Genomic DNA, 13,516 nt, shown 5'->3' with positions numbered 1-13,516 from the left:
CTAAATGAACCTTACATTTTTCAGTAGCCATAGGTGTGTAGATTTGAACAAAATCTGGTTTGGTTCTTAACGGGAGCATATACTGCCTGAAATATCTGATTTTGTTTACCACGCTCGGAGTTATAGTGCTGGCCTGATGGGTCGCCTATTTACACCGTTGCAACGGCACATGAACGGTTAGACTGAGAATTCTCGTCATGAAATTAAAATTCCACTGGAGCTCCAAGCGGTTGTGTACACGCAGCCTTACAACACTGTTTACAGCTCTTGGAGTCACGGTAAAATGTCATTTTTGGTACATGGCTAATTTAGATACACCTGTGGTGTTGGTGGTTGCGTTTATTTAGGAGTCCGCTGTTTTGGTTTGTATAGAAATGGATAGTGACACATAGGCCTACAGGCAAGACGGTGGAAATACGGGACCGACGGATAGAGATGTTAATTTCCAAGGCCAAATGGGAGCCTAATTAACTGCAATGAATCGGTTACCAATCAGCGTGTTTAGGCGAACGAAATCCAGATTTAATAGGCCGAAATTCAGATTTAATACAGAAGACGTTGCACAGACTACTTTTGGCATTCGTTAAAAGTTCGATTTCAAAAGTTTGCTCAATTTGGATAAAGAAATAAATAAAGCGGTGCAATAAATAAATAGGCGGTGCAATGGGAGAGGAAATGAAAGATGGCATAGCCTATTTGGATGTAGACTACTATTCATCATCTCCCTCGGATACCCTGGTTTGCACCGGAGCGCGACACGCAGTGCAGGGCAAGGGGTTTTCAGTCACATGGGCAACTGAGTAGCTCATAAAGGACTTCTCCAAAGGAATGGGGTGGCTGAAAGCAATCGGATTGAAAGAAGGCGGGGAAATGATGCAAAATCAGCAGAGGTAACAATGGACTTAAAATCCCGTCCGTTTATTATGAATTATTATTCAGTAGGCTACCTACTGCCTGTGCCAAGGATGCTAATCCTTATGTAGGTCCATACCTGTGCCAGTTAGAGGATATTAACATTCTAAAATAGGCTATACAAATAAGACTCAGACTAGTTTTATAATAGCCTGTTAACTATTTGGCCATCCAATGGGAGTCTACACCATAGTTTATTTGATGAATATTTGACCACGCTAATTTGGACACAGTTGGTCAGTGGGCCGTTACAAAGCACCAACATCTGTTGTCTGTGTTATGTGTAACGTTTTGGTTTATTCCCAGGGACCCATATGCCACCCTAAAGCCCCCAAAATAAAGGTGACCGGGCAAATAGGCTCCTCTTTAGTCCACTTCTGCATCACACTATTTGGAAGAAAATATTTATCACGCATCAACGCCTACCCACTGAATAATATAACTATATATAATATAACTATATAATATCACTGAATAATAGTCTGTTCGCATGCGGCTGGATCAAGGTAAACTTCTCTGTGGCCATGACATCGATAGTTTAGTTTTTGTCACTTCAATCCAAATAATGAATTTAGTTTTGTTTGCACCTGTAGGCAGGGGTGTTACTGTATCTTCAATATTGGGGCACACTTTACATCAGAGATAATAGGGCCTACTATGTCTAAAACACTCATGCATGATCTGTTACCTCACCTTATCCAGACATCTGGATGAAAACATTGAACTCACACGGGAAATGGACATGGCCATACGTTACTCAAAACCCTTTGCTATGTTTTTAGAAACAGAAATGACATCATAGAGTTAAAAAAACTGAGATTTAGGCCAGCTTAGTGCATTAGCCGACAGGAGACAGTGGCTCTGCAACTGCCATGATCACACACACTGGTGTGCTTAAGTGTTTGGTGTATTTGATGATGAGTAGCCTGTACTGTGCGACTGCAGTTCTTTTCGTTTTCAGAATGTTCAGCTATATTCATAACCTTAAGACTGTTTATTCAGTGATTAGAAAGCTATACCACCAGAAACCAACAATCATGTAAGACCTGTGCATGCTCTCTCTTCCGTGCGCATGAAAACTGCGCGCATGTTTAAGATTTGTTTCAGAACTTTTATCTGCTTTCCTTTTGGACAGAGGAAAATAATATTAATAATAAGCATACGTTTAATAAATAAGTATAATACCCTGATAATGTGACGTAGAATATCCAAAGAGGTGAAGTTGAAAAAAGTTTAATCAGACAACATAAATCATTTCCCCAAGTGGAAATGATTCACAAGGAACGTGACAAGTCTTGAGAAGAACAACATCAGCAGGTAACACGCTGAACAGCATGCATCGATAAAGCAAATATTTCTTAGACAAGCCTTTGTGTTTCAATATGCAACTTTATACTCCCACTTGTAAAAAACTGTTTCAAATACAGAACGTATAGAATAACTATGCCGGGTCACAGACTCAGTTTGTTTGCATAACTCACAGAGGGCAGTATTGAGTGTTCTTCTCAGAAATGTTAACGGTACGCCCCCCTTGGCTTTGGACAGCGGTGCTTAGTTTGTGCGTGTCAGTCAACTTCTGCTTCGATCTTCACCAGCTTGCAGAATGGACGCTTTGGCTTTCCCTCAAGACAGGGGAAAGGGCTGGTATATATCTCTCATGGCACCTAACACCAAAGGACCAAAGTTTGCTTGGCTTGACCCTTCAAGGCTCTACTGCAACTCCCAGGTATGCCCAGTGGCAGTCTTGCAAATGTTGCGTATTGTTTTCACACTTTCAGCTTGTTACAGTAATTACTCCTCTTAAAGACAGCAGTTATTTTAATCACTAACTTCTTCACAGACAGATTCGCACTATTATATTACTGCACAATCTACTGCAGAGCATTAGTTAATATCTTTTGTGTTTGTTTAAAGGCATTATCAGATTGTGTTCAGGACCTGCTGAAACCATTCCAGAATGAGTCGATTGACATTGTTGCTGGCATAGATGCCATGGGATTCATTCTAGGTAAACTTGGGGGAAAACAAGGTTCTGGCTCACAGGCTTCTGGTGAGGTGTGTCTACACATATGCTGGGGATGTTATTTTGAGAACACAGGTCACACTCTGATACAGAAAGAAATTTTACCCACTGGGAAACCCACTAAATTTAGAAACACATTTGGCATCGGCATCTCTCTCTCTCTCTCTCTCTCTCTCTCTCAAACCACCAGTTACACACAAAATAAATGATAACAATTCTTTATGTGTTTATGGTGTGTTTCTGTTGGTGGCTAGTTAGTTTATATAATACCCTCAAATTATTTTTTTTTTATAACAAGGTTCTGTTAGGATAGGTAAACACATCTGTAGTTCCCCCAAGCTTCCTAGTCCATTCACCACAGAGATTTGCAGCCGGGGAATGAAAGTTTGTGAAAATGTAACCGTGTCAGTTAGGTTAACTAGAGTTGAAACAAAACTCCTTAGACTATTGCCTCTTTAAATATTATATATTCTGGATGTGATATCCTCCTGAGAACCAATCCATAGACCTATGTCCTCTGTAGTGGACATAAGTTCTAGAAGCATACCCCTTTACCCCTTTGAGCTATTCTATCAATTCCTGTGGTCTTTTAAAGAGGACATCCTGGGCTTTCTAATGATATATCATGTGATTGGCTGGGTTGCTGGGAACCTCCTCTACCTGGTTCTCAAAAATGGTTGACATCAAAACAAGCACATTTTATGGAAGGAGGAGAGGTAAGTCAAATAGTGTCTTCTTATTAAGCATTCATTACGATGGCAATATATGGTCTTGTTAATGAAAATGTCAGGAATCATATGATTCATTTTGAAAGAAGTTAAGTTATTTTACATTTTGAAATAATAGTGACTTTATGAATGTCCATTATAATGGACACCAGGACCAAAATATTTTGATTTTTTGGGAAATTTAGGAGATCATTTGTATAGGATGAATGAGGGGGGCAGATTTGGAGCTCTCAGGTGATGAGTGAGTGAAACAGAGATGAGGACTATGATCCTGTGCCTCAAGAAGATAGCGCAAGGAAGAGTAAGACTAAAAAATGAATTATCACAGATGAAAGAACAACATGAAAATGAGATGAACAATCCAGAAAAAAGAAATACAACTGTCCAAAAAGGCAAATAAAGTAGTCTAGAAGGATAAATAACATTTCCCTTATATTTGGTTAAGTTTACCCTTGATTTAATACCACTAAAAGCATAATTTGTCCATTTTTGTCTATTTTCATGGCAACCTTTTCATAGTAAAACGGTCCTTTTCATAGTAAAACGGTCCTTTTGTCCACCACAGGGGACATGCGGCTAGACTTTTAACTAAGACTAAGAAGAGAGAACACATCACCCCTGTGTTGGCTGAACTGCACTGGCTCCCTATTTCCTATAGAATTGATTTTAAGGTTATGTTAATTACTTACAAAGCTCTGAATGGCATAGCACCTTCATATATCTCTGAGCTTTTAATATCTTATCAACCACAAAGGAAACTTAGATCATCCAATTCTAATCTTTTAATCATTACCCAAAGTGCTCCACAAACAAAGTGGAGAAGCTGCGTTTATCCATTATGCCCCCAAACTATGGAACACCCTGCCTCTGTACATCAAAGCAGGCGAGTTCAGTAAATATTTTAAAAAGATCTGAAAACATACCTGTACAGGAAAGCTTTTAGTTAACTCATCTTATCCTGTAGACTACATTTTCAGATTATTCTACATCTGCTACTATTGGAGGGGCTTAGCCAGCCAGAAGCAGATGGGCTCCCCTATTAAGTCAGGTTCTGCTCAAGGTTTCTTCCTGGAATATGGGAGTTTTTCCTTGCCACAGTTGCCATATGGCGTGCTTGTGGGGGGTAAGAGGGTTAAGGCTGCCAGTCTTATGACGTCATTTTCTATATTTTTGATATGTTGCTGAGTATAACATAAACAGCAAAGAAAAGTGATTGATAATGACTGACTGACTATTATTGTGTTACATGCTTCAAATGTAAAGCACTTTGAGCTGCATTCTGTGTATGAAAGGTGCTATACAAATAAAGCTTTATTATTATTATTATTATTATTATTATTATTATTATTATTATTATTATAAAATTTAAAATAAAAATAAATTAAAAAAAAAATAAAAAATTGTAAGATGTTTTTTTTAATCCTAAATAGAAAGGAAATCACAAAAATTGAAACAATTGAAATTGTTGGACACTTTTTTCTTGGTTCCCAGGAGGATATCACAGTTAGCAAGCTGAAAATCTATACACAATATGTCACCTCATATAATATATTATGTATCTACTCAGGGTCTGCTGTGGCTACCACTCTTGGGAAAGGTTTCCTGGCCATCCGTAAAGCAGGACATTTATGTATCGACACTCAGACCCAAGATTACAGTGACTATTCGGGGCGCGAGAAACTGATGGAAGTGCGTCTGGACGTACTCAGGCCAGGTACCATATCACACATGTGAAAACATTAGCTAGTTTAATGTTGATATGGGCTGGCCATGCAGCTCTGTTGCACGGTGAATGAAAATATTTCCCCCCGAAGTTCAAGTTAGTTGCCTTCGGAACAAAGAATGTACAATGAACGCAGCACACTTTTTTACTTGCAAAATTAAATTGACTCAGTAAATATTGAAATTCAAGGTGTTATATTTCAGGATCCCTTGTTAAAAAGTTGATTATTTGGTCCTCAAAATCTTTTAAAATAAAACCACTTCCAAAAATATTTTCTGGCTAAACACCTTTAAGTGAAAATTCCCTGTTTTGTGATCACACATTCGGTTTCCGTGGATTCAGTTCCTTATTGTTTCGCCTCATTTAGTGAAAGCAGTAAACCTGTTTCGGTATCAAAATGAGTACAAGTAAAAAAGTAAAAATCAGGGAGAGTGAAAAAGTGGAGTACGCCACCTGAAACCACCTCTAGCCTGCTAATTATTTTGTGTTAATGGATGACCTCCAGGTGTCAAGCTGTGGGTCCATTTGAATATGGAAGAAACCTGGCTACACTGAACTTCACTGTCGTCATTGGCCTATACAGTTTAGCCAAGCACATCCTGCCAGGCAGGATGTGACCTCCTGTACTTTGACTGAAAAGACCCCCTTTTGGCCATTCTACACTCCCCAGTTCAGTGAGCAAGTTCAGTTCCTGTTCCTGTCAATTGAATATACATACACCCCAGTTGTCACTTGTTTAGGTTGAAAATAAAAGCTAGATCCCTAAGAGCATGACCTCTTGCTGTTTGAGAAGGCCATTAGTCACATTCACCTCTCAGTAAAATATGGAGGGTATAGTAGTACTTGTAGTATACTACAAACTACAATTACTGCATCTACTTGCAGACTGTTGCATTGCCAGAGAATGTGTTGTCTTACATAATACTTTGGCCTGCTCATTTAACACATTTTTACATTAAAATGCAGGAAAAGCAGATCAAGCCTATTATAAAACAAAATGTTGTGTAGGGACCACAAAAATATTGAAAGCTCAAAAAAGTGTAAGAAACAAAACTTCTCTTTAAAGATTAAGGCATCTTTTATGGAACCTACTTTCCTTTGAAGCAAACATAAATATGGGTTCTGAATGTTTTCATACAGAAAAAAGAGGGTCATCAACCAGACAAATTTGATTGAATAAAAACTTTAATTAATAAAAACCAAATCAATTATATTAGGTTTTTATGGCACCCCGTTTTGGGACAAAGGTGCTGCACTTCTAAACTGTACTACCACATAGTTTCAACCATTTTAAATGAGCCGATGCTAATGATAAAATTTGCATCTTTTGTCAATCTACTGCAGAAAGCATATTTTTCACAACACTTGTTTCTTAACCTATACAAGGTATTTCCAAACAAATTCTAGATCAATATATAGCCTTCCGCCGTTTTATTAGAGGAACCAATGAAAGCTGGTATCTTACAGGCCTGAAGGTGCTTATAGTGGATCAGTGGATCGAGACGGGAGGCACCATGAAGGCAGCCATCCAGCTTGTGGAGAAGCAAGGGGCCACGGTGGTGGGTGAGTCTGCCTATTCACTGTTGAACCACAACACCTTATTGTCTATGATGGTGTCCTTAAAACCATGGAGAAGGAGAAGCCCCTGGTCGAGGCTAGGTTCAATGTGGGGAGGAGTACAACGTTGAGCTCAGCCCATGTTCAGCACGTCAGCCAACGTTTGAAACCATCAGCCTCACGGAAGCACCCTCAGCCTGTACTCTGAATTGCACTGGTTTGTCACAGCAGAAATAAGGTTACAAAGCTCTCAGTTATAATATATTATAAACAACAAACAAACTACACTAATAAATAGTGACAACCTACGATAACTGATACCTTTCAGACAGTAGGCCTACACTTTCACAGTAAACTAGACACATTCAAATGTGTCAGTGAAACACTCATGTAAGTTTGATTTCTTGACATTTGGTGAAGAATGCTATTCCTCGTTTTTGGATAAAAGGGTCTGCTAAATGAATAAATGTGATATAATAAATGTTTACTGATTCTGTTCAAATTGTGTGTAGGTGTTGCTGCAGTGGCCATTGAGAACAGTGAGGGTGGCACATGGATTAAGCAGAACTATAAGCACTCGCACTGCATCCCAGAGGAACTCCAATCACAGATCGACAGCCAGTACCTGGAATCGTTCGCACTTTTTGGCCACAAAAAACAGTGAACCCCAGGAAACAGTGTGGGAATGAGAGTGAGAGAGAGGTAGACTATCAGAAATGCGTGGGAAGCTTTTAGTGCCTCTGCCAGAGGAGATACTGATAGGCAGAGCCAAAGATAACACTCTCACAAGCGAGGCTTTATATCTGCAGGAATCACATGAGGATGGTGCAGTCTTGTTTGGATAATTCCATGTTTGGATTGTACCTTTTTACAACTACCACAAGGTGGGGCTGTATGCAAACTAGAATTTCTAAATTTCTAAAATTTTTCCGTGAGACAGAGATCCCATTGTAAATACAACTTGATTTTATAACATGGTCATTTTCTAATGCATATGAAAAATAATTAAAAAGACAATGGTTGAAATTGCCTCAGAAAGATTATCTTTATTTTCTTTGGCAGTCTTGTGATTTGCATAAATTGGTAAAAATAATTAAAAAGCAAAAATGGAGGGACTTTCAAATATTATTACTGTCTTGATACACAATACGTATTATTCATATAGTTCCATAACTAGTAATATTGCATCTCATGTTTTGGCTTATTAAAGCTGTAAACAATGGTCACTTCCCTCTCAGTAAGCTCATATCATATGTAATGTATAGTTTGATCTGGTTCTCCAGAAACGTTGTGTGCACCATTTCAACCACATTACTTCTCATTACACTGCAGTAACTCCCTCATTGTATTTGTACCTAAAAGTGGATTGAACACACAGCAAAACAACAGCATATAAATTTAACTTGGACTAAAAGCATAAGGCAAAATAATTTGGGGGTGGGGGTATGGGAGTTCAATTCCTTATCACTTTTATAATACTAAAATGAGTAAATAAAAACAATGTTTGCAAAAACTCTCAAATCCGTCTTTACATAACTCTCTCATGGTTCAGCACATGTGGGACAAAAAGCATGGCAGTGGCCAATATAATTCCCCTCTTACTGTACCAGGCCAGCTGACATTCCAACCTCATAAACAGAAAAAGATCAAATAAATAACCTCAGTCTTCGGAGAGCCCCTAAAACTCTTTGTAGTGTTTTCTTAGAGAGGTGAACACTCTTGCCATTGTGTCACCGCTCCTCAAGACCTTCCCATGCAGGAAAGACTGTATGTCTGGACTTGGTACGGTGTCAGTGAATATTCCAGAATGTTCTCTCTCATTGACAGCAGTTAGGGTGCTTCTTCTTGGATGTGGTGTGTGTGTTGTTGGTGTTGCTGGTGATTTCTAGGAGAGAAATGAGAGAAGCCATTCTGAGTCTGTATTTAAACCATTCTAGCTTTTCCCTTCCTGAAAGCCATTCAGTTGCATTCCATTCTAAATCTGTAGAGAACTTTAAGGTAAGACATGACTAAAAAGTGTTTTGTGTTAAAATGTCCAATTAACCACTTAGGACATTCCTCCCCAAAATCAAATGTTCGTGACCTTGAATGTTGTCCATTCACACCAGGCTCTGAAAGAATGTTGTCTTTTACCTCTTGCACATTTTTATGGTTGGCATTAAATTAAATGAGAATAATGTTTAAAAGGACCAGGCAAGTACTTACTAACAACTTCCCCAATGCGTCGGGATCCACTCTTCTCCAGTTCTGCTAGGACATTGGCCTCGAATGTTAGGGACGCAACACGGAAGAAAAACTCCCTCACGCCCTCTCCTGCACCAGAGCACAAGAGTTAACATGGCTGTCCGGTGACATGAATTAACTTAGGTTGGAGATCTAATATTTCTAAAATGGGCATAGATTCACAAATGATGATTGTGTGCATATCATCTTGTGTTAGTACCATTTTGTTGTTTAACCAGAAACAAGAAAAAAACATGCACACTCAAGAATTTATCCAGGAGGTTACTTTTCATGCAGTGTAATTTGTCACAAACCGAATCAACTCACAGATCCTTCCAGTTAATGCAAACACTTATTAGTTACTGTGGTATCACAGATTTCAACCTGTGTGCATCTCCTAAAACCACCCAAACCACTAGGCGCCCTGATCGAGACCTACTGACCTGTTAGTGCAGAGACAGCCCAGTACTCCGCCTTTATCTCTTCGGAGAGTCGAACAGCATCCTCCTCAATCTGAGAATACTGAGCAGGGGACTGCACATGACAGAGAGAGGTAGACGTTAGCCTTTCCAGAGTACAACAACAACCACCCATACACATGTGTTACACACCAGGCATAGCATACAGGAGCAATAAGCCACTTGTAGAAGAAAGAATAACTTAACTGACTTGCTAGCTTTGAGGTGTTACATGTATCTGCAGTGCACAAGGTAAAGGGTAAATGTAAACACAGTGAGGCTTTATTATAGTCTACTTTTAATTAGTGGTTCTTAGGAAAACAGAAGTGCTCAACAACAACAAAAAATCTTATTCTTTCTGAAGTTGATGAACCGAGCCTGATCTTGCAAAAAACAAAGACCAACCACATTTTTGAGGTCTGTGTGTTCAACAGACCCAGCATATTCAGTGGTCAGAACACCGTGGCCTCTTGCCAAGTTGGACCCTTCCTTCCACAAGAAACATTTCCAGCAGAGCCTAGCCTACGCTTCTAAAACTCAAAGTGGGATCGTTTGTCGCCCTAGGCACTGAACTTCGAGAATGGAATGTCAAACCACACACACACTCAAGTCTTTCTTGGTTCCAACCAGGAAGAGCAGCACACTGGAAGGGTCATTCTCCTTCATGGCGTCTTCCAGCCACTGCCTGGAAGAGGGAGGGAGAGACAGTCCGGGTTCACATTAATGTGGAACACCACATGAGAACAATATGGGATGGAATGCACAAAGGGTGAGGAACACCATGACTCACCTGGCATGACCCAACGATGACACATCCGTCAAGTCAAACACAATTATGATAGCTAAATGGGAGATAAAAAGCGGCACAATCTCAAAAGCCAACCAATTATGATGTCTCAGTTGATAAATTTGCTTCAATTGTCTAACTTGTCTGCATTAGACACAGATCTCAGGCTCATAAATGTGCAATACAGCCATAAAATGTAATTTGTGTACCTTGAGCCCCTCTGTAATATGTAGAAGCAATACATTTAAATCTCTCCTGCCCTGCGGTATCCCATCTACACAGAAGAGGTAGGGAGTTATGAACAGTTCTGTAGGACACTGATTCAAGGTATTAACTAATTCATTGGTAATTCTACAGAGACAGACACGGTCAGAAACTCACAGCTGCAAGCTGAAAGGGACACCTAGCACCTCAAACCGCTCCATCTCAAAGTCCACACCAATGGTGGCCTTGTAGTTCTTGTCAAAAGTGTCCTTACAAAACCTGTAATGAAAAAAAAAAACAGGTTTATCTAGAAATGTTCATAAAGGTGCTAGAAATGGGCCTGGTGAAATTGGTTTTGTTAACGCTTGTCCTCATAAAGGTTCATACAGGCTATTCATTATTAACTTTTCAGTCATTTTCAACCACTCCCCTCCCCATCAAATATTAAGCCTTAAGACTCCTTTGATCTGCTTACCTATTAATCAGACATGTTTTGCCAACAGCCAGGTCACCCACGACAATGACCTTGGAGATCTTAAACCTACTGGACAAAAAAAGGTGGCGTCAAGAGTTGCAAATTAGTTGATTTGATTTCATGCAAAAAAAAACACAGGATCCTAAAATACTTTGAGTCTTCGCTGTGTGCCCTTTTTGTATGTGTGCTGTGTGATGCGAGGTCTGCGTGGTGGTGGTGGTGATGATGTTTCCAGCTCACCCCACGGTCCCAGTCTTCTGTTCCTGGCATGCTGTCCGGACTTTGGAGTGGAACTCCTCCTTGGTGTGCAGGGCAGCCTCTTTGTTGAAGCACTGAAATAACAGAGTGGCAGAGTCAAGCATAATGATGTGATGGCTGAACAACAAATATGACGCGCACAGCATCTTCCTCAGAGTCAAGCATAATGATGTGATGGCTGAACAACAAATATGACGCGCACAGCATCTTCTTCAGAGTCAGGCATAATGATGTGATGGCTGAACAACAAATATGACACGCACAGCATCTTCCTCAGAGTCAAGCATAATGATGTGATGGCATGAACAACAAATATTACGCACACAGCGTTTTGTAGTCCTACTCTGTGAGCACCGACAGGCTAGAGCGCGAGTGTTACCCATTTCAACAAATATAATGGGTGGGTGTATGTGTGTGTGTGAGAGAGATATGTGTATTCTTTCTGACTTATTCCTGTCTGGTTACATTGTATGTTCCTGCTGATTTGTGCCTGGTGCGTCACTGTGGTGTGTGTGTGTCTGCTGACCTGTTCATGGCTTGTGGCAGTGTGTGTGTGCATATGAGAGTGCCCCTGTATTGTGCAAAGTTGATTTGATTTAGAAGAACAATAAATAACGCTTTTCTGCACTGTGTTTCTATGGTTAAAGTCAGAGAATGCACTAGACCTACCGTAGGCAGCTGGGCTATGACTCGATCCCTCCGAATGGGCGGTAGCACACTCATGTCGGCAGTTCTGTGAGAGGAGAGGACATGCAGAATAGACATGTACAGTGATGCATTACGTAGGCCTCCAAAATAGAGCAAAAATTACTCGTTTATTTTAAGATCTTCACAATGTGGGATACCCAGCTCCTTTGGAAAAATGGTATTTTCATTTGTTGGGCTGTAAGTGACCAGACATGAGCACTACATGTATCTTAATGCCACTTGGGTTTGGTGATGAGCTAATCTCCGTTAGTTAATCCTAGTGATTCGGAGAACAAAGAGGCACAATTAGGCTACACTGCATCATATTCCTACCTCATAAACGAATCAAAGAAACATTGTTACAAGTGTGCAACCCCAGAATGAATGCAACGTTACGTAAAATTAAGCATTAAAGAAAATCTGTAAGTCAACACAATGCGATTCTTCAAGGATTCATTATCTGCTAATGGCAATACACAAACCCCAAACAACAAAGATGGATGCATATGCCCCCTTTGCTGTCATAAACTGTTGCCAAACTCCAGGACAATGCCACTGTAAAAGTTTGAAAGGAAGATGTTACGCATAAAAAGTCAATGACGTAGCTACCAAAATGAATCTTTTCCGCTCTCCCGCGTGGATAAATCTCGGGTGCTTCCACTCCACGAAGAAAACGCTACCCCGTTCCCAAAAAAGTTCAAAGGCACTCTTCGGTTTAGCACATATCCGCCACACTACCCAAGGGTTTCTTCGCAGACTAAAGGAAAAACGAAACCCTTAGCCCAAGGAAGTGTAATGTGGGACGGCAGGCAGATGACTTCTATTAAGTTGAGGGGTTGTGCGCACTAGGCTACACTTTTTTCCAAAAGATTCCTGTGTTTTTCCCCTCCAGGAAAGCGTATCCCCCTGGCGTCAGAGGAATGCCACGACCTGTCCCGTTCAGGAAAAGAGTTGCCTACTTGGACAAAACAGAAACAGAAAGGCTACTTTTGTTGTTGTCGAATTTGTTGCAAGATTACATTGTCAGTTCCATGTAACTGTTGTGAAGATAACCAATGCTTGTAATTATAATGTAGGCCTAGCCTTTTTGTCCCCTTTTTGCTCACACAAATTTGTCAAATAAAGATAAGAAAAGCAAGTGAGGCTAAAAAAAATTAACACGCCTGTTTGTTTCTGAGCCTGAAGCATGAGCATGACAATGATTTAAACATATCTGTTTGAAATCTTTCAGCCTCTGAAAAAACGATGAGAAAATGAAAAAACTACAACTTCCATGTAGCATTCGGTCTCATTTTAATCCCAGCATCCTTTGCTGTTAAATGCTTTTTTAGCCAGCAGACTTGGCAAAAAGAAGCATTATTCAATAGAAAGAAACAAACAACAACAAAAACACTAGAACTATCCAAGGATGTCCAAGAAATAGCGTATAAAACAAACACACTTTGTTTTAAACACACACAAGGACTGCTACACTTTTGTTT

The 13,516-nt window shown here is 39.9% G+C and overlaps 2 protein-coding genes across 3 annotated transcripts; one reads left to right on the top strand and one right to left on the bottom strand.

Annotated features, from left to right (window-relative positions):
* The first annotated feature begins 2,497 nt into the window (after window positions 1-2,497).
* zgc:174895 (uncharacterized protein LOC100126024 homolog) lies at window positions 2,498-7,969 on the top strand. The gene is made up of 5 exons (XM_048265566.1): window positions 2,498-2,638; window positions 2,827-2,920; window positions 5,231-5,377; window positions 6,854-6,949; window positions 7,456-7,969. Exons 1-5 carry the CDS (start codon window positions 2,516-2,518, stop codon window positions 7,605-7,607), a joined length of 612 nt encoding a protein of 203 aa, XP_048121523.1. The 5' UTR covers window positions 2,498-2,515; the 3' UTR covers window positions 7,608-7,969.
* rab34a (RAB34, member RAS oncogene family a) lies at window positions 7,964-13,016 on the bottom strand. 2 transcript variants are annotated; one of them, XM_048265564.1, is made up of 11 exons: window positions 12,645-13,016; window positions 12,018-12,081; window positions 11,331-11,422; window positions 11,091-11,159; window positions 10,793-10,894; window positions 10,621-10,685; window positions 10,415-10,466; window positions 10,228-10,309; window positions 9,610-9,700; window positions 9,149-9,256; window positions 7,964-8,828 (listed from the first exon to the last, which is right to left on the bottom strand). In XM_048265564.1, the coding sequence occupies exons 2-11, from the start codon at window positions 12,069-12,071 to the stop codon at window positions 8,761-8,763; spliced, it is 783 nt and encodes a 260-aa protein (XP_048121521.1). In that variant the 5' UTR covers window positions 12,072-12,081; window positions 12,645-13,016; the 3' UTR covers window positions 7,964-8,760. The 2 variants fall into 2 exon arrangements, with proteins under 2 accessions (XP_048121521.1, XP_048121522.1); XM_048265565.1 differs by having other exon boundaries at window positions 11,091-11,156; window positions 12,645-13,011.
* Window positions 13,017-13,516: the final 500 nt, after the last annotated feature.

The sequence above is a fragment of the Alosa alosa genome, chromosome 15 (genome assembly GCF_017589495.1).
Source record: "Alosa alosa isolate M-15738 ecotype Scorff River chromosome 15, AALO_Geno_1.1, whole genome shotgun sequence".
NCBI classification, from domain to species: Eukaryota; Metazoa; Chordata; class Actinopteri; order Clupeiformes; family Clupeidae; genus Alosa; species Alosa alosa.
Note: the sequence above shows the minus strand (reverse complement) of the source record. Positions and strands in the feature narration are given on the sequence as shown.

What these genes read in the sequence shown, in the direction of transcription:
- zgc:174895 (XM_048265566.1), top strand. Translation starts at nt 2,516, where the DNA reads ATGGACGCTTTGGCTTTCCCTCAAGACAGGGGAAAGGGCTGGTATATA. An exon ending in TGCCATGGGATTCATTCTAG is followed by an intron (nt 2,921 to 5,230) that starts GTAAACTTGGGG and finishes GTATCTACTCAG; the next exon opens with GGTCTGCTGTGGCTACCACT. An exon ending in TCTGGACGTACTCAGGCCAG is followed by an intron (nt 5,378 to 6,853) that starts GTACCATATCAC and finishes GGTATCTTACAG; the next exon opens with GCCTGAAGGTGCTTATAGTG.
- rab34a (XM_048265564.1), bottom strand. Translation starts at nt 12,071, where the DNA reads ATGAGTGTGCTACCGCCCATTCGGAGGGATCGAGTCATAGCCCAGCTG. An exon ending in TCATAGCCCAGCTGCCTACG is followed by an intron (nt 11,423 to 12,017) that starts GTAGGTCTAGTG and finishes CTGTTATTTCAG; the next exon opens with TGCTTCAACAAAGAGGCTGC. An exon ending in ATATTACAGAGGGGCTCAAG is followed by an intron (nt 10,467 to 10,620) that starts GTACACAAATTA and finishes TCTCCCATTTAG; the next exon opens with CTATCATAATTGTGTTTGAC.